The sequence below is a fragment of the Pinus tabuliformis genome, chromosome 9, assembly GCF_031772625.1.
Source record: "Pinus tabuliformis cultivar Carrire ecotype Pingquan chromosome 9, CPIR1, whole genome shotgun sequence".
Classification (NCBI taxonomy): domain Eukaryota; kingdom Viridiplantae; phylum Streptophyta; class Pinopsida; order Pinales; family Pinaceae; genus Pinus; species Pinus tabuliformis.
The window spans coordinates 1578427633-1578451898 of record NC_142307.1 but is presented as its reverse complement, the minus strand read 5'-3'; the positions used below and the strand labels follow the sequence as shown (position 1 = coordinate 1578451898).

At 36.8% G+C, this 24266-nt stretch overlaps 1 protein-coding gene and 1 pseudogene across 1 annotated transcript; one reads left to right on the top strand and one right to left on the bottom strand.

The window, feature by feature from the left end:
- Positions 1-8544: 8544 nt before the first annotated feature.
- On the bottom strand, positions 8545-10712 carry LOC149154720 (protein DETOXIFICATION 27-like). Its single transcript, XM_089444204.1, has 6 exons — positions 10532-10712; positions 10232-10347; positions 9647-10188; positions 9430-9516; positions 8867-8923; positions 8545-8749 (listed from the first exon to the last, which is right to left on the bottom strand). Exons 1-6 carry the CDS (start codon positions 10710-10712, stop codon positions 8545-8547), a joined length of 1188 nt encoding a protein of 395 aa, XP_089300330.1.
- Positions 10644-11881, top strand: LOC149154719 (putative carboxylesterase 18; annotated as a pseudogene).
- Positions 11882-24266: the final 12385 nt, after the last annotated feature.

Sequence of the window (24266 nt, the reverse complement as noted above, 5' to 3'; positions counted from 1 at the left end):
CTTAGCCTAAGGTGAGGATTTTTGCCAGTGTTATCAACAATTTTAGGAAACCTCTTGGATTCCATGTTGTTTTACTTCTTCTTATACTTAAGATACCTAGTGATGGTGGCCTTATGCCATCCCCCCTTAGCCTAAGGTGAGGATTTTGGCCAATGTTATCAACAATTTTAGGAAACCTCTTGGACTCCATGTTGTTTTACTTCTTGTTATACTTAAGATACCTAGTATTGGTGGCCATGCTTTCAATGAGGAAAAGTCTTGCTTCAATTAGGAGGATAAGAAAGGGAGTATCTCCTTTAATCATGAGATCGTAGGTTATAAAATAATTTTGGATTGGTTCTATCTTCATCCATGACTCTTTGTAGATACTACAACCCAAAATCTCACATCCATATAAAATAATAGGTGTGATGAGAGTCTTAAAGAAGATTTTTGTTTTTATCCCATATCCAAAAGATCTGTTGATTTACAATTGTTTTCAAGCCCCATTATAAGCTTTCCATCCTCCATTTATCATTTTTCAATGTTTAGTATTTGGGACAACTAGCATTATGGCATGGCTCACTCAATATCCATATGAAGATAGCTATCATAATTCACATTGACATATGTATATTAGGTACCATTTGTGAATATGGGAAAACACTTGAGAGTTTCCCTACAAGGTTTTCCTTGGAAAAAATAAATACACACACACAAAGAAGAATAATAATAACCTATGTCAATTAATATTAACCCCAAATGAATGAAGCATTCAAAGGGATCAAATTCCTTTCACAGAAACATGGAACATTTCCAAAAGTAGTTGTACTTTTGGAATGATTTGCATCTCAATATATTCAATACTTCTTGGTGCTTAATATATTTGAGGTTAATATGGATCTAATATAGTTAACAACACAAATGCATGTATGTGCAATTAATCTAACTCTACATATATATGCCACTTTCTTTCTAGAATTAAATTATTTTCTTGACTAAATAGTCGCATTATAACTGATGCAAAATATATTAGGGAGCAGAAGTGGCTGCTTATGCAAGTGAAATGTTTGAAAGGGGAGAAATTATTAAGCATGATCATTTTTATTTGGTTGTGTCATCACAATAATGGAATGATGTTCTATAAATATTACATATGAGTTAGAATTAGCCTGGATCACTTATTTTTATATTTAGGATAATCGAATCTTGATGAATAGCCTCACATGCCACCATCCTCATCATTATTGAACCACAAACTATTGGTAAATCAATGCAAGAGAATCAAGACATTCAACATCAAAGTATGCATGGAATTTGGTGTGCAAAGATAACACATAAATTGTAAGCATGCCATATGTGCACAAGGAACAAACAAAAATTGTAAACATGAAGTGTGTGCACAAGGAGCAAACAAACAGATGCACTAAAGAAGAAAAGTGAGACTAAAGAAGTTTAAAAGTATGTCAAATTCAAAGATGAGTAATCATTCTAAGAAAGTGATAAAATTGTACAATCATTAAATGTTGATTCATATATGAATCATGGTCACATTTATCACTCTATAGATAATTGTGACCTCATTTCTTATTAGTAAATTTTCCAAAATTACATTAATATTATATTAATTTTATTGTTTATTTGGTTAGTAAAATATTTCATACTTTTCTCGAGATGCAAGTGTCAAACAAGTGGCCATGGAAAACACCCTCGCCATTGATGACATACATGCTCTCTGACCTTGATATCCCCACCCAATAATTCTCATAGCCAGGATCCCTAGTGACCTCATCAATTTTTGTACCTATGAAATTGCAGAGTGTCTCGAGGTAGCGACCTTTCAACCTCTAGGAATTTACTCTCAACAACCCTCGCACACCTGTCATATTCACCTTCTCGTCTTCATGCCATAGGTATGGTTATAAGTTTTGGTAGATGGACCAGACGAATGTTCAAAATATCTCTCAAGAAGCATAGTTGTGCTCTGCTCCTCTACAGTGATTCCATAGTATGTACTCATTGTTATCACACTCTAATGGTTCGTGAAAGGGGAATTCCTTGTGAAGCGGGAAGAGGCAGAAGCATACCCATGCCTTTTCCATGACATGATTTCATATTTGATCAGTTTGATGCAGTATCCCTCATCGCTACTAGTGCATGGTGGCCGATTTGGAAACCTTGGAGCTTCGCAATGTTAGGGACCGTGCATGGAATTTGCGCAACACACTCAGGCGTCATCTTTGTTATCATGCGGAGGGCTCCTTGGTGCTCGAGGCTCATCTCCTCGACCTAGAGTTCTATCTGGGTCGTGTTATGGTAGTGATGAAAGACATGGGCAAAACCCTAAGCCTCCAGCTGCACTCTACCACCACCTTTGCTATCGTCTCCACATCTCAGAGTCCAACTACCACTCTAGAGAATGACACAAAAATTCTTGAAGGCAATGGCAATGATCATCCTCATGGCATAGGGCATCAACAACAACTCAACATGGACTTTCCTCTATCTCAGGACATTCTCTCCACATCAACGACTCAGGCGTAGGTGTCATCACCAAGTCAATTGTTCATCCTCAACCAAAAGCCAATGTTTACTATGACCTAATGTTGATTCTAGAAGAGGTTCCTCAACATAATGTGGGGTAGCAAGCTGACACAAATAGGTCCTCTAAAACCACTTAGCCATCCATGCTTTCATATCTCATCTATTTTCTTTACTCGACTCTCTGTACTAAAACTATGGAATGATGGCTTCAACCTCTTTATTAACCTCAAGCCATTTTCCTCTTTCAACTATGCACCTGGTTCTCTAGCTCAAGCCACTTTTTGGGATTTGGGGTTGTATTTTTGTCTCACATCTTCAAGGTTGTCATGGTACGGCTAAACATTATGGTTTTATGGTTCAATCACTAATATGATGTACCCTATATAAATTTAATGTAATATAAAATCTACTTACTTAAAAAAAATCATAATTTTAATTATAATTAATTTATGTTAAATATATATTTTTAATATAAATTTGTTAAAATAAAAAATATGTAAAATTTTAAAAATATTATGCACAATGATAATTCAATTTACAAAACATCCTGAAATTAAAGCAAATTGAAAGTTCAGTTATAAGTAGTACTTGAATTACCTATGACAAAATGACATTGTGTCCAACATATTGGTATTGAAGATCCAGATAAATTTAAAAATATAATTTGTTAGTAGTTCTTGAATCACCTACGACAAAATGACATTGTGTCTAACATATTGGTATTGAACATCCAGGTAAATTTAAAAATATAATTTATGAGAAGATTTTTTTTTTTTTTTTTTTTTAATATGGATAGTATAATTTGAATGTGCACAAACATAAAAATGTTATTTGAAAATATGTTAATATAAAAATGTAATATGATATTTAAAAAAAAAAAATTAAAAAATCAACTTGGACGAAATATTTTTTTTTTGTAAGTTTAGGTGGGACCTTTTCATTTTCGAGTTTTTACATGTCCGTTATTCACCCCATTTCCAGGGAGGGTAGCACAAGAATCGAACCCAAGATCTCCGATTCGGTGAGACTTCATTTCCACGGCCATTGCCACTTGAGCTACCCCATGCGGACAACTTGGACGAAATATTAAAACAATTATCAAATAAAATATTTTATTATTATTAAAATTGAAGGTTATTTATGTTAAACACACACATGGTAGCAACAGAATATGAATGATAAACATGAGAGTACATTTATTATTAACAAATGATATACATTTATAGTACATGGTGTGACCCTTGGATTCATATTTCAAGTGGTCTCTTGGAATCCTTTTGGATATTCAGCGTCCACACCAACCCTTAGAGGATTAGGTGTCCAACATTCCCCCCCTTAATCTGAAGGGTTATGTATGAGTCCAAGAAGAAAGTTGTAATACAAAACATGCAAAATTGCATGGTAGCACTAGGGTGAATGTGCTCTTTGAAATGTTGGTATAAAGGGCGGTGGTTTAAGGATGACCACCAACACTGGAATGCTCAGTGCAGTTCCCGAAACTCTTCCAAGCCTAGCATGAAACTTAGGTCTTCTGCTAGAGGAAGTGCTCCTAATGTTTTGAAGAGGGAAACCTTCAACCATGAAAGGGAGGTCTCACCCCGCATAAAAGGGAGAACCTCAACCTGAAAAGGGAAGTCTCAACCTGTGATGGTTTAAGGATGACCAACAACTCTGGAATGCTTAATGAAATTCCTGGAACTCTTCCGAAACTGGCAAGAAGCTGAAGTCTTCTGCTAGAGGAAGTGTCCCCAATTCTTTGAAGAGGTATCACCGACTAAAGTCATGCTTAGGGGCATCTTTGTCTCTGGCTACAACTTTGAATCTGGTATGGTAGGTTGTGGCTCAGGCTCACTTGATGTGGCTTTGAAGCTTGTAGATGACCATCACTTCCCCCCTGTTAGATACAAGGTGAGATGATGGAGAAAACTCAACTGCAAGATTGTTCAATACTCTAGAACAAGTTCTGACATGTGACTGGAATATCTTCTTGGTTGTTGATGCCCATTGCCAAGAAGCGATCCATCCAAACTGAACCTTTGTTCTTGCAGGAGGCTTGCTTTTGAAACACCTGTTTTGAAGAATGACTGGTTTTATGACAATGCTTACATGGATGAAGATCAAAACAGTGATCTTTCAGATGGCCAACTCGGTCATAGTGTTGGCATTTCACAATCTATTGCTGTGGAAGAGAGGCAGAATCTAGAACAGCTGGAGATGAACTGTCATGAAGAAATCCATCACTCTAAAACTGAATGGGTTTTGAGTAATCTGAAATATGAAAGGACACCTCCTTATCATATCCAAGACCTGTTCTATGCTTGTTGTGGACAAGCTCTTCCCAAGGTCTGGTGATGGGATTGGGAAGTGCAAACTAAACTTCTGCATCTGCATGTGACTTTGCTGCTTCATTGGGCACTGGATCTGAATTTGTAACATTATTGACTTGTTGCTGATGGGTTGTTGTTTCAATGTTCTAAACAAAAACAGGTTCAGAATGACGACTCCATTGTTGTAATTCTGCTTGCTGTAGTTGAGATTCAAGCTGCAAAAATTCAATCTTGTCATGTACATCTTGTAAACAACTATGAATATCGGTGAGAAAATCCTTGCTGATTTTGATTGTATTATCCATAGTAGAGAGTATCAGATTGTCCAGTAACTCTAATATTGCACCAATTGGAGCCATTTTTAACCTCAAAAAATATAGTAAAATAATGAGGACCTCAACGCACTCCAAACTCTAATACAATGCCAAGACAAAGAAGCTCTCAATAGTCTCCAATCTCCAAATTAGTTCAAATATCCAAAACCCCACATGCTATAACTCTTCTGCTAAACTAAACATGATGTTCATAAATAAGAATTTCACCACACAAGATATTGGCTGCACCAATCCTTTCCCAGTCTAGCCCAATTTTTTCATAGTTATGTTGATGTAGAATGAGCAGCAACCATAGGATTTTAAGAGACAAATATCCTAATATATAAAGCCTGATAAAAAGAGAAAGGGAACAATGCTTAGAACTATGGATTCAAAACCTCTATCCATGCAATGGAAATGGGAAAAGCGGCATTTGTGATTTTTGTGCTCTTTATACTTTTCTGTGGCGTTCCTAACAGTTTTAAGTGACAGGCTTCACTGAATTCAACAATCACATATATTAATGGAGGACAATCTCTTTCACCAGTTGAAGATTCAGATCTCAGCAGAACTTGGTATGATGATACACCATATATTTTTGGAGCTACTGATGGGATAACTATTTCTGTTGATCCCAAGACCAGTATGTTGTACTCTGACAGTGTGCCACCATATATTGCACCACCAGAAGTTTATAGTACTGCACGTTCCATGGGTCCAGTGAACGATGTTAACTAGGAGTTTCAATGCGCAAAGGCTGCTGGAGATTAGTCAACACAAACATTCAATATAATGTGTAGAGAATAAAATTCTCAGTGAAATTTGAATGGACATCCTGAAATCTGTAAGCACATCCTGCTTACACCTTCTGTTTATAATTTATTTATAAACGCCCTAGTGCGCTTAATAGCTGCATCCCCTTGCCTCTGTTTGAATTCCCAATCCTTATAGTTGAATTCTTTTGCTATGGATCACATGGAAGGAAAACATGCTCCTGCACCTTTGGCACATCCCTCTCATGCCAACTCTGGTGACACGCACTATGGGAGGAGGTAATTATGATAGCAGATATCAAAAGGGAAACAATACCAACATAGGCCACCAGTTTGAAGCAGAGACAACGTTATACAATGTGTCCTTGATATTGGAACAAGGAATGGACTATTCCCTCATGCACTTGCAAAGCAAGGATATTCAAACTTGACTGGAACGGATTACAGTGAAGCGGTTGTGGAATTGGTTAGAAATCTTGCTGTTTGGGATGGATTTACCAATATCAACTTCCTGGCAGATGATATATTGGAATCCAAATTATAGAGATAGTTTAGACTTGTTAATGATAATGGGACTTTAGATGCAATTGGACTTCATCCTGATGGTGCAGTTAAAAGGATTATGTATTGGGGTTCTGTTTCAAAGCTCATGGCTCCTGGTGGTTTACTGGTTAAAGTATGGACAAAGTATCGAAGAGCAGTCGTATGGGAGCAGCGACAGGACTATGGGCTATCATACCATGGGCGTATGGGAGCAGCGTATGGACCGAGGAGCAGCGTATGCATATCACGCCATCACCTTTCTCATGTCACTCCACAGTCGGCCTTCAATCGCTATACCTCACGTGAACAAAATTGCTTTTTGCTCAATGAAGTAGCATATTGGTCATAGGATCAAATCAGCTGGAAGGTCGATATCTGGGTTTGCTTCTTGAGAAAATTGGGATCGCTGTGTCAATGACAATGGCAGCTACCATGGCTCAGGCTGCTTGAGAAAATTGGGATCGTTGTCCCAATGTCAATGGCAATAGTAATAGCAGCAATGGAGTGAATTCTTCCCATTCTTCCTCTCGAGCACCCAATTACATATTTCTATATGGAGACTCAAGGCCTGATGCTCCCAACAATACACAGAGCCTTCCGGGGTTGTAGATCAAGCGAGCCTGGCTACTTGGCAGCCGCCTGTATTCATTTAGTACAGGAGATGTCAGGCATGCTTTGGTTAAACTGGACAGGTTGTTTCTATAAATGATTCTATGGGTATAACAAGGTTGCTGGATGAATTTGAACGAAGAGAATATTTTCCTGATCTTTATGAGAGAGATATAGTGGAGGTTATCTCCGAGAGGGGCGAGCGCTTGCAGTCTTATATTTACCACCGACCAGATGTGAATCCATCAAATTTAATACCAACTGGTGATTGGCTGCGGTAGTGATGCAATACAGTGAAGATAGGCAACAGCGCTGAAAGGCCCAGAAAATGCCTTGAGTGTGCACTAATGATTCTACTGGATTCCTCCAATATACCAAGCGTCACACCACATTATCAGGCAGAGGACAGAGAAATCAAGAATATGGTAGACTGCAAGAAATGCAGGACAAATTTATGAAAACAATGGTAGAAGGGAGTTACAATACAGAAAATTAATTTAAGACCTGCGCACCTGGGTATGAGGGAAAGATGTCAGTTTTTCTATATCAAGAAAATGGGCAAAGCTGCAGGACAAGCATGCACAGAAGGGCCATAAAAACAAGTGGCTCACAGTTGAGCAGGGCAGGAGATCGCCTGCTCTGATACCATGTTAAACACACACATGGCAGCAACAGAATATGAATGATAAACAAGAGAGTGCATTTATTATTAACAAATGATATACATTTATAGTACATGGTGTGACCCTTGGATTCATATTCCAATTGGTCTCTTGGACTCCTTTTGGCTGTTCAGCTTCCACACCAACCCTTAGAGGATTAGGTGTCCAACAATTTCTAAATGACCTTTTAATCTAATGAGCCAGGATCCCCACATTTATCAAAGGGATAAACATATTATTATAATTAAAGAGTCTTGAATTTTAATGAATATTAAGAAATTTATAATATTGACAAATAAAATTTGCAATAAACCAATTTTTTTTGTGTGAATTTAGATTGTATTGTCTTAAAATTTGGTTATACATCAACAAAATATCATTGTTTATTTAATGTCTCGTCTCAATTTCCCTCGAGGGAAACTATTTCCCTAGGGAAACTAATTCTCTTAACTATTGATTAGAGTTCAGATAATTTAAAATAAAAAAATTCTCCACTTATGCATATCATCAAAATTTTGAAGAAGTGACTCATGATGGGCCTTGAGGGCTTGTTCGAGTTGGAGTAGGAAGCTTTAGATCACACCGGAGATGGTTTTTGACATGAAAAAGTAAAGTGTGAAAATTCTATTATAGTTAATTTAGTAATTATTCACTTATCTTTTAATGATTGTTTTTGTCAACAAATTAATTTACTGTAAAAACTGAATAAAAAACCATTACAAATTTCACCAAATAATAAACCACACGAATTAGAAAAGAACATTTAATATCCATTGACAAGTTACGGCAAAGGCTAACCAGCCATATATTGTGTATTAAATGCTGCGCCAGCTATGTATGTCAAAGATATGTATGCGCCCCCAGGACTTATGTCGTATATCCATGGAACTGGACTCCGGCGACCACCTTGTGTTTCCGGTGACGAGCGCGGGACCCACCAACCGCGGCCCCCCGTCTCGAACTTGCTGTTGTCTCGAAGTTGGTTGGCCACCCTCACACTGCATCCAACCGTTCAAGGGAATGTAAGGGTACTCTTCAACAGATGCTGGGGCTTCTATTGCATCAGTCTTGACTTACAAAGGTGCTCTTAAAGTTTAAAGTTTTTGAGGAATTACCTGGTTGCAACAAGAAATCCAAGCGGTATAGACAATTCCCAGTCGTTGATGTTCAAGCTGTAAGGTATTCAGACACAATATAGTTTAACATGAATGCAACCTCTTATTCTGTAATAGCTAAATCGACCACTATAATTTCATTGACTTGACAAATTGCGATTGCTTTATCTTTTCATTAAAACATGAAAGTAATTACTTGTGTTGCCAAAAACTGTACTGCAGGCTTGGAATGGAGCTCTGTGGTTCCACTCAAGCGATGTGTGGCTTGGCATAGCAAACTGTGATTGGAATTGAACTTTGCAGCCCTTCTCAAGCCAATCTGTGGCTTGACAGAGCAGATTGTGATTGTTTCATTTTGTATACCTATTTCATACTGAACACTGGTTGGATTCATATGTGGATTGCTACCTCCGCTGACACTAATCTACATGCCCACTTCATAGTGGACAGTGTACCTCTGATTCATAGCGTAGATTACTCCATCTTTTTTCACAATTAATGTTAATGGTTTTCTCTGTATCATATAAAAATGAAATAGAGATATCTAAAGCCAATTTGCTTACCAAATAGTGAGGGAATTAACAAGAACTTCAGTGTTCTTTACTTGTCCTGTCAGCAGAACCAAAATTCTGTAATACCAAATCTCCAAGCTGTTGATAACAATGGAAAACCTTAGAAATCCCAATGCATAATGGATAATGGTTTTGCAGTGGGTAAACAGGGATATCCTCAGATAAGCTAGTCATATAAATACGTTATTCAAAGCTCAAAAGTACTTACCATAGCATGACACCAGATGCAACAGATAGTTTTAGAAATGGCCAAATTTCACAAAAAGCTTCCCTTGAAAATCCAGTCCATGTGAGTGGGCACCCTCCACAGGTAACATACAGGAATTGGATAATAGCAGGTATCCACCACCCAATGTCTAGTGAGGCAAGTGCCCCGTTGAGGCCCATATTCCACTTCAAAACAAAGAGCCAATTTAACAGAACGGAGACTACTGTTCCAACTGCAGCTGACCATGCTATGATACTGTTCTTTCTCTGTGAAATTAAATATCTCTGAATGGCAAAATAGAATGGAAATGAAAAATGAAGAGGAATGCACCACAGTGCTACTCTCCCTGATAGTTGAGAGACATCCTCAGACTGTCCCAGGAGCCTGAGAATAGGGGTTGTAAACAAAAACAGGGGAAGAAGAAGAACTGCGAATCCCAGGAGCCCAATCCAAGAGCGATGGAGATATATTCCGAGCATATGGTGTTTATTTCCGCCAACAGCTTGCCCACAAAGAGTCCCAAGCGCAATCCGCATTCCAATCTGTTAAAGCAAGATTAAAGTATAAAACATTACATTTCACAACACCGTCTATATCCATCCAATTTGCAGCAAGAACGTCTATATCCATCCAATTTGCAGCAAGAACGTCTATATCCATCCAATTTGCAGCAAGAACGGGATAAATCTCTAGAGACCTTACTGTAATTTTACCAAAACAGTAACGTAAGAATTATTACCACATCATGTAACAGGAATGTGCAGCGTCAATCCGGGTTGCAGAGGCCGCTATAGACCGATTTCGAACGCGTTTTGGCGCGAGGGGAGGTCGACAACAGCAAGTTCGAGATGGGGGGCTGCAGTTGGTGGGTCCCGCGCTCGTCACCGGAAACACAAGGTGTTCGCCGGAGGGCAAGGGCTAACCAGCCATATATTGAGTCATAAATACCCTTACCATCTATGTATGTGGTGCACGTCAGTGAAATGCAATACATAACTCCGGCGGGCGACCTCGCGTTTCCGGTGACATACGCGGGACCCAATACTCCGCCTGCGGATGTATGCATACATCGTTCCTATTCATACTCTTGTATGGATGAAAGGGCATGACCATGTATACTCCACGCTGTCAACTCAACACATAATTAATGCGTACTATCTTCCAAATTTTGAATTGTATAATGGCGCTCTAAAATTCGAATTCGAATTTCGAATTTGTTAACCCACCTTCTAAAATCCAAACGCGAGCGCAAGCTGGGGAGGACGAGCTACAACTTCAGCAACATCCTACAGACTTCAATGCTATAACGTTCGGCTTTGAGCTCAATTAGCTGACTGCAGACCACAAGCATGCCCACACGGAGTTCACACCAAGGACTTCGTCATCGATACCAAGATGGGAGTCTGGGTTCATCTGTTCGTGCTCGAGATGGGGAATCGAAGGTGTCGGAGGAGAAAAGAAAGAAAGAGGAATTGGGGTCCCGCTTTCCTGTCATCTTCTACTTCCATGGTGGCAGGTTCTCTAGCTTCTCTCGCCATTTTCTATTACACAGAATATTCTGGAGGCACTTAGCGAGGAGGCACGAAGTTATAATCATCTATGTGGATTGTAGGTCCTCCCCACAGTATCGATATCCCATTCCATGCAAAGATTGCTTTGGTGACATCACATGGCTGTGCTCGGACAGCGGTCGAGCCCAACTCCCAGGTAATGCAGATCTATCTCGTTGTTTTCTAATGAGTGACAGTGCAGGTGTGAACATAGTTCACCAGGTGGGTTGCAGGGTCTCGGCGCAGAAGGATATGGCTATGAAGGGAGTGAGAATAGTGGATATTGTGCTTCTGCACCCATTTTTCGGTGGGGAGGAGAGGACGCCCTCTGAACTCAGACTTCAGAGAGCTCCCATCGTCAATATCAACAACTCTGACTGGCATTGGAAGGCATTACATTTATGTCTATGGTGCCAACAGGGACCATCTCGCCTGCAATGTATTTGGGTCGAATGATATCTCCGTCCTCCCCCTTCCCCCAACGCTGGTCGTGGTGGACAGCCATGACGCTTTGTTGGATTGGAATCTCAGATACGTTGAGAATCTTAGGAAAATTGGCAAAGACATTGAGCGTCTCTTCCACGGGAAGGGCATCCACACATTTTTTCTATTTTTCTACCTAAAGTCCTGGTCGAGGCTTATATGAGATCTCAACTGATTCATGACGAAATTCTGTGGAAAATGAATTTAGTTGCATTGAAATACAATGCATATGGTGGCGGTGATAAATCAATATATAGTGAAAAGCATGTTTTTACCTTGTATTTTTTATTTATTTATGTAGAATAAGACTTGTCCAAATTGTTTCGATAGGTTAAAATTTAATTGGTTATTATATACAAAGAGATCGTTGAAATATGATATTGAAATTATATATATATGTGCGCACATTTCTTTTTTAAAAAAAACGATATCTAATATTTTAGGTTTTTTATATATTAAGTATTAAAAAATATATTTTATATTAAATTTTTTTAGATATTAATTAAAATTTTTAAGTTTTCCTTTTAGTGTAATATTGTTTATTTGTAAATTTTTTATTTTTTAATATTATTCAAAAATTATACTAAAAAAATTAAGTTTTATTTTTAATGTAATATTGTTTATTTTTTAATTTTGTAAATTAAAAGATATAAAAACTATATAATATATTGATGAATTCTATAAAGTTAAATAAAATTAATTATTTAAATACAAATAAAGTGGGAAAGTTCATGATCTTGATTCACACGTTTATGCAATCTATATTTAGAGAGTTTTATTGAATCTATAACACGTAGGACTTTAATCATTCTCAAATACAATTCAAGCTATGGAAACTATTATTTTCTTTTATGCATATATTTGAAATGGAGGACATTAATAATTCTAAAATATAACTTCAGCAAGGGAAACTCTTATGCTCCTCTTAGGGGAGATATATAGAAATACATAACAATCACAAGGGGAGATATATAGAAATACATAATAATCACAATTTAAGCAAAATTGTTATTTCGTTACAAGAGGACATATAGCAATCACTTTAATTCTTGAACTCATTAGTTATTTTATGAGAAGTTATTTAATGCAACCAACATTGATATGGTTTGGTAATGTTTTTATTGATATATAATTTAAATAAAAAACATGTAGTTGCACTATGATTGGTTGGTGGTTAGGTGACATAAATCTCATAGAATGTATTTTAATAGGTAATAGTTGCTGAGGTTATTATGCATTCACTACTATATAGTGTATTCATTCTATTGCATTCATTTATCTCTTGTGCGGTGAGTACACCAAATTCATTCTTTTGATGTGTTGTATAGGGAAATTCATTTGATCTACTGATCTTTATCTACTTGTTAGCTCAATAAATGGTTCACATTTGAATTTGTAGGTCGTCAATCCAAGGCTGCTTGGAAGCGGGAGCGGGAGTGAGAGACAATTTTCAAAAGTTTTCGAGTTGGGAGCATTTTTTATATAATATATTTTTATATTTTATTTTTTTGCGTATATGTCAACAAAAGCATGCAGAACAATGAATTAGATATGAAAAGCATAAAAACATGGATTAAACCATATAAGATCAATCATCTAGTAGTGATAATCTTCGTCAACCACAAGTCCACACACATCTCGATTCTCATCAACCTTAAAGTCTTAAAGTTTCAAAATTCAATATATAACATTTGTCATCACTAAAGTTGTTCTTGCAACCATTACCAATCTATAACAAAGAATATCAATCATGAAATGAAACTCCACGAAGCATCATATTCATAATTTACTACAAATGAGTTATGATTGTCAACTTCAAACTTCAAACTTCAAACTTAAATTGTCATATATTGTTTACAAAATATACCATAATAAATATTAAAAGGTCAATAGTTATAAAAAGTACTAGAAACTAGAAAAGACAGTTAAATGTACCATCTACTTATATTTCTTCATGCCACAAGAAACTTTTGATTTCTTTTCTCGTGATCTATGAATAATGGGAATCTCCTTTTCTCGTCATCTATGAATAATGGGAATCTCCTCGCACATACTCTAACCACATCCAGAACTAGAGAACACATGAATTCCACGTAATGTTGCAGATGGAGGTGGAAACAAAGCTAGTGCAACTTCAGCCCTAATAGTGGATGGGTGTGGCATTGTTGTTGATGCTATTGCTGCTACTTGATGATTGTCATCCTCATCATCCAAAAGTTCTACTTCCATCTATTCTAAATGTAAGGCTCCATCTCCAAATTATCCTCCTTCGGTTTGTTGTCCGAAGTGATATATGCTCTATCAAACCATTCTTGCGGTTTGAAAAGCATGGGAAAACATAGTCCAACGCCGCATTGTGAAAAGGATTGTCTCAATATCAAAATCAACCATGGTCAAATATAGTCCAACGTCGCATTGTGATAAGGATTGTCTCGATATGAAAATCAACAATGTCAAACATGGTCCAACATTGCATTGTGACAAGGATTGTCTTAATATATAAATCAACCATGTTCAACCATGTTTATTTTAGGGCTTATAATATTTATCTTAGGGTTTATATACCTTGGGTCTATAATATTAATCTCTTGGGTTTAATATTATTCCTTTGTGTTCATAATCCCTTGGGGTTTTAGTATTAATGTCTTTGGTTTACTATTCCCTTGGGTTTACAATGTCAATCCCTTGGGTTTATTAATATAAGGGTTCATATTCCTAGGGTTTATTATTATTCCCTTGGGTTTATTATATCAATCCCTTGGGTTTATTAATATAAGGGTTCATATTCCTAGGGTTTAATATTATTCCCTTTGGTTTATAATCCCTTGGGTTTTTAGTATTATTCTGTCGGTTTATTATTCCCTTAGGTTTAGCATTATGAAAATGATTATCTCAATATGGAAATCAATCATGGTCAACCATGGTTTGATTTCGCATTGTGACAAGGATTGTCTCAATATGAAAATAAACCATGGTCAAACATGGTCCAACATCACATTGTGACAAGGATTGTCTCAATATGAAGATCAACCATGGTCAACCATGTTTATTCTAGGGTTTTAAATATTTGTCTTAAAGTTTATATACCTTGGGTTTATAATATTAATCCCTTGGGTTTAATATTATTCCCTTGTGTTCATAATCCCTTGGGGTTTAGTATTAATCCCTTAGTTTTATGATTCCATTGGGTTTATAATATTAATCCCTTGGGTTTATTATTCCCTCTGGTTTATAATATCAAACATGGCCAACCGTGGTCAATCCTGGTCAACCATGGTCTTGTGTCGCATCGCGATAAAGATTATCTCGATATGAAAATAAATCATGGTTAAGAATGGTCAAATGTCACATTGTGACAAGGATTGTTTCAATATGTAAATAAACCATGGTCAACCATGTTTATTTAAGCGTTTATAATATTTATCTTAGAGCTTATATACCTTGGGTTTATATTATTCCCTTGGGTTTAATATTTTTCCCTTCAATTTATTAATCTAAGGGTTCAACCATGGTCGAGCATGGTCCAATGTTGCATTGTGACAAAGATTATTCAATATGAAAAATAAACCATGGTAAATCATGGTAATTCCTTAATCAATTAATTATTCAATGAATTAATTAATTATTATTAATATTTATTAATTGATTATGTTATTAAATTTAATTAACAATAAAAATAATAATATAAATTAATAATAGTAGTAGTACCAATTAATAATAATAATCATAACAATCATAATTATATGCCTTCGGTGTATATTAACCACATTTACTAATGTGGGTTTATAATATCAATCCCTTGGGTTTATCAATCTAAGGGTTCATATTCCTAAGGTATAATATTATTCATCAAGTTTATAATATTAATCCTAGTGTTTAATATAAATGCCTTGGGTTTATAATCATGGTAATCCATGCGCAACCATGGTCCAATTTCACATTGTGACAAAGTTTGTCTCAATATGAAAATCAACCATGGTCAAATGTCACATTATGACAAATATTGTCTCAATATGAAAAAAAACCATTGTAAAACATGGTAAACCACGTTTATTTTAGAGTTTATAGTATTTATCTTAGGGTTGACATACCTAGGGATTATAATTTTATGATCATCCATGGTGAATCATGGTCAACCATGGTCTAACGAAACATTCATGAAAAGATTGTCTCGATATGAAAATCAACCATGGTCAACCATGGTCCAACGTCTCATTGTGACAAAGATTGCCTCGGTATGAAAATCAATCATTTTCAAGCATGATCAACCATGGTCCAACATCACATTGTGACAAGGATTATCTCAATATGAAAATCAACCATGGTAGACAATAGTCAACCATTCTTTTTTTAGGTTTTATAATATTTATCTTCAATTTTATATACCTTGGTTTTATAATATTAACCACTTGGGTTTAATATTATTCCCTTGGGTTCATAATCCCTTGAGGTTTTCGTATTAATCCTTGGGTTTATAAAATCAATCATTGTCAACCATGGTCCAACGTCACATTGTGACAAAGATTGTGTTAGTATAAAAGTCAACCATGGTCACCCATGCTCCAACATCACATTGTGACAAAGATTTTCTCGATATGAAAATCAATCATGGTCAAGAATGGTCAACCATTGTCCAACGTCACATTATGACAAGGATTATCTCAATATGAAAATCAACCATGGTCAAACATGCTCCAACGTTGCATTGTGACAAGGATTATCTCAATATGAAGATCAACCATGGTCAACCATGCTTATTTTAGGGTTTTAAATATTTATCTTATGGTTTATATACCTTGGGTTTATAATATTAATCCCTTGGGCTTAATATTATTCCCTTGTGTTCATAATCCCTTGGGGTTTAGTATTAATCCCTTGGGTTTATTATTCCATTAGGTTTATAATATCAATCCCTATGGTTCATATTCCTAGGGTTTAGGAAACAAGGTAAGAAAACTACTCAAGGACAAGGAAGACCAATGTCAAAAATTGCAGCATGAAGTGACATCATTAAGAAAAGAAGTCAACGAAAGAAGCACAACCATCAAGAAACTCAACGATAGATCCAACTACTATGAAAATCTTGAAGCTACAATTCTCTCACTAAAAGGAGATCTTGACGAATCAAAGAAGCAGAATGAAGATCTACATCAAGCAATTGAAAAACAAGACAACGAAGTCATCAGCTTAAAGTCTCAGCTGGAATGTGCCTTCCGAGTTCGTCAAATGCAACAGGATTTGAATGAAGAACAAGAAAAGGATATTCTCAAACTAAGGGAACAAATGGAAGAAGGAAGGAAAGCTGAAGAAGATTTGAAAAAGCAATCTCTTGAAAAGGAAGAACAGCTTCAGGTTGAGGTAAATATCTTGAAAGGTAAATTAGAAGAAAAGGATAAGCTTTTACGATTTCAAGATAGTTCTAAAGTCTTGGATGATATTCTTAGTAGTCAAAGGTCTCCTGCTATAAAGATTGGTCTTGGTTTCCATGAATCTGTTGAAGGTGAATCTAGCTCACAAGGTGAGGCAAGGAACTCTAAAGAGAAATCTAAAGTGATCAACGAAGAAATGAAAGATCAATCTCATCATCAACCAAGGAAAGAGATTCCTCAAAGAAAATCCTTTACTCCTCCTATGAATAATGTTGAATGTTATGTATGTCATAATCTTGGACATGTTGCAGCTAGATGTAGAAGAAGAAGGGTTCAAGACCATTATGCAGAAAGATCATCACATTCAAGGTACTTTAATGGATATTGCTTTGCTTGCAATATGTATGGTCATAAAGCTGCTGACTGTTACAGGAGGAATATGAAACATGTAAGATGTTATGCATGTAACAAGCTTGGACATATAGCTAAGGAATGCAGGAACAAAGTGTGGGCACCATATCAAAAGGAGAAAATGTCATCATCACGCTTGAAGATATGGAGGAAAAAGGAAGTACAGTCAGAAAAAGGCGGCACAGCACAACGTACAGACATACCAGAATCAGAGGGAGCTGAAAGTACAAAACTTCAGTGTCCTGAATCTCATATGCAAACTCCATAAAGGAAAGTTGCGTATATACGCGAGTTGGATACTGCACAATCGCGTATATGATTGTTTGAAGAAAGGCAGTAGGGAAAGTGAAGTTGGAAGTGAATCTATGAAGTATGATCTCTCGAGCACAAGATCAGATCTGGGAATCTGACTGTCAGTGGCACAGAGGAGGACTATTTAATTGGGTTCTAATCAGAGGTACCCAGACCATTCACTGCGAAAGTGCGGGCGTACGCAGCAGAGTGGAAGTTCCTGTGCGGAGGAACGCAGGTGATACACAGTGAAAGTGCGAGGATACGCAGCGAAGGCACAGTCCCAGTGCGGAGGTACGCGGCGTAATAGAGGTTCAGGTGCGGAAGAACAGTAAAGGTACGCGGCGTGGCAGAAGCCGCAGGTGCGTAGATACGCGGCGTAATAGAGGTTCAGGTGCGGAGGCACAGTGAAAGTACGCGGCGCTACAGAAGCCGCAGGTGTGTAGATACGCGGCGCGATAGCATCTGAGGGTGCGTGGCCACAGTAGTAGTACGCGGCGTGATTGAAGAAACAGTGCATGGGTACGCGCTGTAGTAGAAGGCTCTCTGCGGGAATATGCAGAACCACAGAAAGTCAAGTGCGGGGATACGCAGAGGAGCGGAAGGTGAAGTGCGGATCCACGCAGGCCATATAATGAGAAACTGCGGATCTGTCTTGAGGCATTTGTTGGCTGACTTTTCTTACTGATAAGATCTGACAGATGGCACCAGTTTAGGGGGAGCATATGCTTTTAATGCATTGTTGGCATTATGGTTAATAGTCCTTGGTGATGAAGATTATGTGGCTAAATGATATATCTTGCTATGATGTGGTTATGAGTTGTCCATCTCATATGATTCTTGGATCAGATTCATGGTTGATTCTCTGATGCTACATATCTGGTGCTTACATGGTGATCTTCATAAGGATAAGAAGAATTATGATGCAAGATTCGTATTGTTCTTGGCACATATGAGGATTGTTAGCTGGATACATGGGTGATTATTCAAAGTTGCATTGTTGGAGACATGATGATGATGAGCTCTTACCTATATGATGATAGGTTGTTTCATACATATGTTGATTGATGCAGATATTCCCAAATGATGATCATGATGGCTATGGTGTTTCTCACATAGAATGTGAAATTCTGTTGATGCGGACATACCTTGATGATTCATGCACTAATTGCTGTTGACAGATACTATGAAGCAGATCATACAATGTTGTTGCTGATGTTTATCATGATCTTATTTAGGTGTCTGATCTCTGTAAAGGTCATATCAAGACTCATGATGTAATAGTGTGTCTCTATCTATTGTAGTCATTTGATGAGATCTCTTCAGGTCATGTAACGGCCTATGTTGGTTTCCCCACTATGCCTGGGATGAAGATGTAATATTTCTTATGTATCCCCACTTGGTTGGGTGGATGATCCTCACTTGGTTGGGTGATGGATATATGTATTGAGTCTTTTGGTGATAGGAAGGTCATTTATGATGTATAGAGTCATGTTCTTCTTGTAGAACATCTTTTTGCAGACCTTGCTTACTGTCAGGGGGAGCTTGAGCATGAACAACACTATATAATAGAGCAGACATTTCAGCATGATCAGATTGGTGCACCATGGCATATACAAAGGGGGAGCTCATCTGATTTATAGTCAGGGGGAGCATGTTCTTAGGGGGAGCATAACCCTTTGCCCTTGATGTCAAAGGGGAGAGTAATGTGGTGTTGTTGCCATCAAGTCCAAAGGGGGAGATTGTTGGCATTATGATGCATGTGTTGTACTTGATGGCAACCCTCTCATAGAAGAACATCTCACTTATATACATTCAGATGAATCTACAGAAGAGATATCAGATGTAACATAATTCATGGATGCAGGACAGTTCAAAGGAATCAAATGACAAGTTCTTAGTATGACAAGTAAGCTTTGCCATCAAGTCCAAAGGGGGAGATTGTTGGCATTATGGCTAAAGTGTTGTCCTTGATGGCAACTCATACAGGTGATGGATCACAGTACAACAGGTCAGTAGCAGAGATTGATGATTAGCTCACAAATAATGAAGAAAATAAGAGGTACGCAGGTACACCGTACAAAAGCTGCGGACCCGCAGGAATATCATAGATAAAGTGCGTACATACCCGCAGGTACACCATGTAAAAGGTGCGGACCCCAGTTCACGCACTTTCATGCAGTGAAAAAGTATTCTCACGTGGGAATCCAATGGTGGACCATAGTATTTAGCCCGACGTATTTGATCCTATGGTTTGGTCAGTGGTATTGTTTTATATTATTATTATTATTGAGCCCCATGTTTTTGGGCCCCTTGTATTGGTTATCTATGGTATTGACTCATGGTTTTAGCAAGAGCTTGCCTATATAAAGCAAAGGAGATCATTTGGCTAGACACTTGTGAAATTAAAAGATCTTAAGAGAAGCTAGATCTGAAATTCTTGTAATTGGTTTGTGAGAGAGAGTTGAATCAATATCAAGGAGAAACATGAGAATTACAAGTCGGATCTACTAATGGGTTGATATCTCCTCGGTGCATGTTCAGATCTGTAGATCTGACAGTCTGGGTTATTCTTGAAGTCTTGAAATTATCTATACCCGCAGGACCACAAGTACAGTGAAGGAAAAGTGCGTAGGTACGCAGGCCCAGAAGCACTGTGGGTGCGGAGGTCCGCAGACCCAGAATTGGAGAAGATGCGGAGGGGCGCAGGCTTTCCATTGGACACAGAGCGGAGGTGCGCAGGAAAGCAGTTGGAAACAGTGCGGATGTACGCAGGTGGTCTATGGGTGAAGCTGCGGACTTTTCATGAAATCTATTTAGCTGCCCCTATTTATTATTGTTGTGTTTTGGGTTTTGAAGTGACGTCTGGTTTCTGGTATTATGTTCTGATAACAGCAGTGATTGATTGAATGATTATGATTAGCTTCAGTATTATGGATCAGGTTCATAATGACTTATCCTTATATGATCTGGTGGACTAGATCTGGTTGATAACTCTCATTGTATATGTATTGATCTGGTGATTGGGTGATTCAGAAGGTTGTTTGATTATGAGCTTCAATGTTGTTGTTGGGTCCAGTATGAAAATTGGATGAAGCGTGGCCTTTCAAATTATGTGTTGTACTTCAGTGTATCCATTCTGAAAATTGATGAAACGTGGTACCTTGAGGAGAGAAGATTGTAGGTCAGCACCCACGTACTAGTATCTAAGCTAGTACAAGAGCAAAGGGGGTTGTAGCTCCCGTACTGGTATAAGACTGCACCAGTACAAAATATTGTAAAAGGATTTTCTTATTAAGAAGAAGATTGAGATGACTTGCAGCAGTTGGTTTTCTCCCGCATTGGGTTTCCACCTTATATCATGGTGTTCATGTGTGTGCCTTATGTGTGATGATCTACTCTATGTTACTGCATCTGTTAACTGATAATATGGTTGATAATGTTCTAATGCACTCATTGAAGATCAATTAACTTAATCATAAGAAGTTGTGGAAGTAGAATATATGGATCAGAGTTTGGAAATGAAAAAGTTTTATTGACTTGATAATACTGATTCACCCCCCCCTCTCAGTATTATTTCCAACAAGGTATTAAAGGATAGGGTTGCAACTGCATTTCACAGGGAATATTTTCAAGAGGTGGGGGACATTGTTTTTTATGGTTAATTTTGGGCAAGTGTGGAGTATGTTTTTCAGTTCACCAAGCCCATTTATAACATGATTTTTTTGTAGATACAGATATGTCGGGGATTAAGGAGGTGTATGAGAAGATGGATAACATGCTAGGGAAAATCAAAGATATTTTTTAGCCAAAAGATGCCACCTTGTATGATCATATTCACAAAAATGTGGTAAAAGGGTGGGATAATCTTAATGTTCCACTCCATGCCTTGGCATATGTCCTTACGTCCAAATACTACTCTTCATCTTGGTTCACCAAACCTACAGCTAGGGGTGGTATTAGGATAAATCCTCATACAAATCCAAAGGTACAAAATGGGTACATGCTAGCATTAGAGAAGATGGTCCCTAACAAGGAGTGTGCGAGAATGTGTGAAGAATTAGGAAAATACTTCAGTCAAATTGGAAATTTTGGTACTTTACACGCAATCGATGATACAGATAGATTGAATCTTGTTGAATGGTGGAACATGTATGGCTCTTGGGGATCTTTGGCGAAATTGGCAATTAAAATTCTTTCATAGGTGGCTGATACTTCTTATACAGAGAGGTGTTGGAGCACCTATAACTTCTTCCAAAATGTCAAAAGAAACCACCTCAATGAAAACTAGGAAAAACACTTGGTTTATGTACACAGAAACTTGAGGTCATTAACACATTTATGTGAGCGAGCTCAGTTTGATAGAGCATATATCACTTGGGACAACAAACCAAAGGAGGACAATTTGGAGATGGAGCCTTACATTTAGAATAGATGGAAGTAGAACTTTTGGATGATGAGGATGACAATCATCAAGTAGCAATAATAGCATCAACAACAATGCCACACCCATCCACTAGTAGTGTTGAAGTTGCACTAGCTTTGTTGCCACCTCCATCTGCAACATTACATGGAATTCATGTGTTCTCTAGTTCTGGATGTGGTTAGACTATGTGGGAGGAGACTCCCATTATTCATAGATCATGAGAAAATAAATTAAAGTTTCTCATGGCATGAAGAAATATAAGTAGATGGTACATTTAACTGTCTTTTCTAGTTTCTAGTACTTTTTATAACTATTGACCTTTTAATATTTATTATGGTATATTTTCTAAACAATATATGACAATTTAAGTTTGAAGTTTGAAGTTGACAATTATAACTCATTGGTAGTGAATTATGAATATGATACTTCTTGAAACATTTCATTTCATGATTGATATTCTTTGTTATAGATTGGTAATGGTTGCAAGCACAACTTTAGTGATGACAAATGTTATATATTGAATTTTGAAACTTTAAAACTTTAAGGTTGATGAGAATCGAGATGTGTGTGGACATGTGGTTGATGAAGATGTGGTTTTGCATGCTTTTGTTGACATATATGCATAAAAAATATAAAAATATATTATATAAAAAACGCTCCCAACCCGAAAGCTTTTGAAAATTCTCTCTCTCACTCTCGCTCCCTCTTCCAAGCAGCCTTGCATTGACGACCGACAAATTCAAATGTGAACCATTTATTGAGCTAACAAGTAGATAAAGTCCAGTAGATCCAAATGAATTTCCCTACACAACACATCAAAAGAATGAATCTGGTGTACTCACTGCATGATAGAGAAATTAATGCAATAGAATGAATACACTATATAGTAGTGAATGCATAATAACCTCAACAGCTATTACCTATTAAGACACATTCTATGAGGTTTATTTCACCTAACCACCAACCAATCATAGTGCAACTACATGTTTTTTATTTAAAATATATATCAATAAAAACATTACCAAACCATATCAATGTTGGTCGCATTAAATAACTTCTCATAAAATAACTAATAAGTTCAAGAATTAAAGTGATTGCTATATGTCCCCTTGTAAGGAAATAACAATTTCGCTTAAATTGTGATTATTATGTATTTCTATATATCTCCCCTTGTGATTGTTATGTATTTCTATATATCTCCCCTAAGAGGAGCATAAGAGTTTCCCTTGCTCAAGTTATATTTTAGAATTATTAATGTCCCCCATTTCAAATATATCCATAAAAGAGAATAATAGTTTCCATAGCTTGAATTGTATTTGAGAATGATTAAAGTCTTACGTGTTATAGATTTGGTAAAAGTCTTTAAATATAGATTGCATAAACGTGTGAATCAAGATCATGAACTTTCCCACTTTATTTGTATTTAAATAATTAATTTCATCTAACTTTATAGAATTCATCAATATATTATATAATTTTTAATTAATATTAAAAAATACAAAATTTACAAATAAACAATATTACATTAAGAGGAAAACTTAAAACTTTTAATTAATATCTAAAAAATATAATATAAAATATAATTTTTAATATTTAATATATAAAAACTTGAAATATTAGAAAAGAAATGTGCATACAAAATCATATATATCTATATATATAATTTTTATATTTACCATTAATTTTAATATTATATTTCAACGATCTCTTTGTATATAATAACCAATTAAATTTTAACATATCGAAACAATTTGGACAGGACTTATTTTACATAAATAAATAAAAAATACAAGGTAAAAACATGCTTTTCACTATATATTGATTCATCACCGCCACCATATGCATTGTATTTCAATGCAGCTAAATTCATTTTCCACAGAATTTCGTCATGAATCAGTTGAGATCTCATATAAGCCTCGACCAGGACTTTAGGTAGAAAAATAGAAAAAATGCGTGGATGCCCTTCCCGTGGAAGAGAAGCTCAATGTCTTTGCCAATTTTCCTAAGATTCTCAACGTATCTGAGATTCCAATCCAACAAAGCGTCATGGCTGTCCACTACGACCAGCATTGGGGGAAGGGGAAGGGCGG

What these genes read in the sequence shown, in the direction of transcription:
- LOC149154720 (XM_089444204.1), bottom strand. Translation starts at nt 10,712, where the DNA reads ATGCATACATCCGCAGGCGGAGTATTGGGTCCCGCGTATGTCACCGGA. An exon ending in GCGAACACCTTGTGTTTCCG is followed by an intron (nt 10,348 to 10,531) that starts GTGACGAGCGCG and finishes GTAAAATTACAG; the next exon opens with TAAGGTCTCTAGAGATTTAT. An exon ending in ATTGGATGGATATAGACGGT is followed by an intron (nt 10,189 to 10,231) that starts GTTGTGAAATGT and finishes TTGCTTTAACAG; the next exon opens with ATTGGAATGCGGATTGCGCT.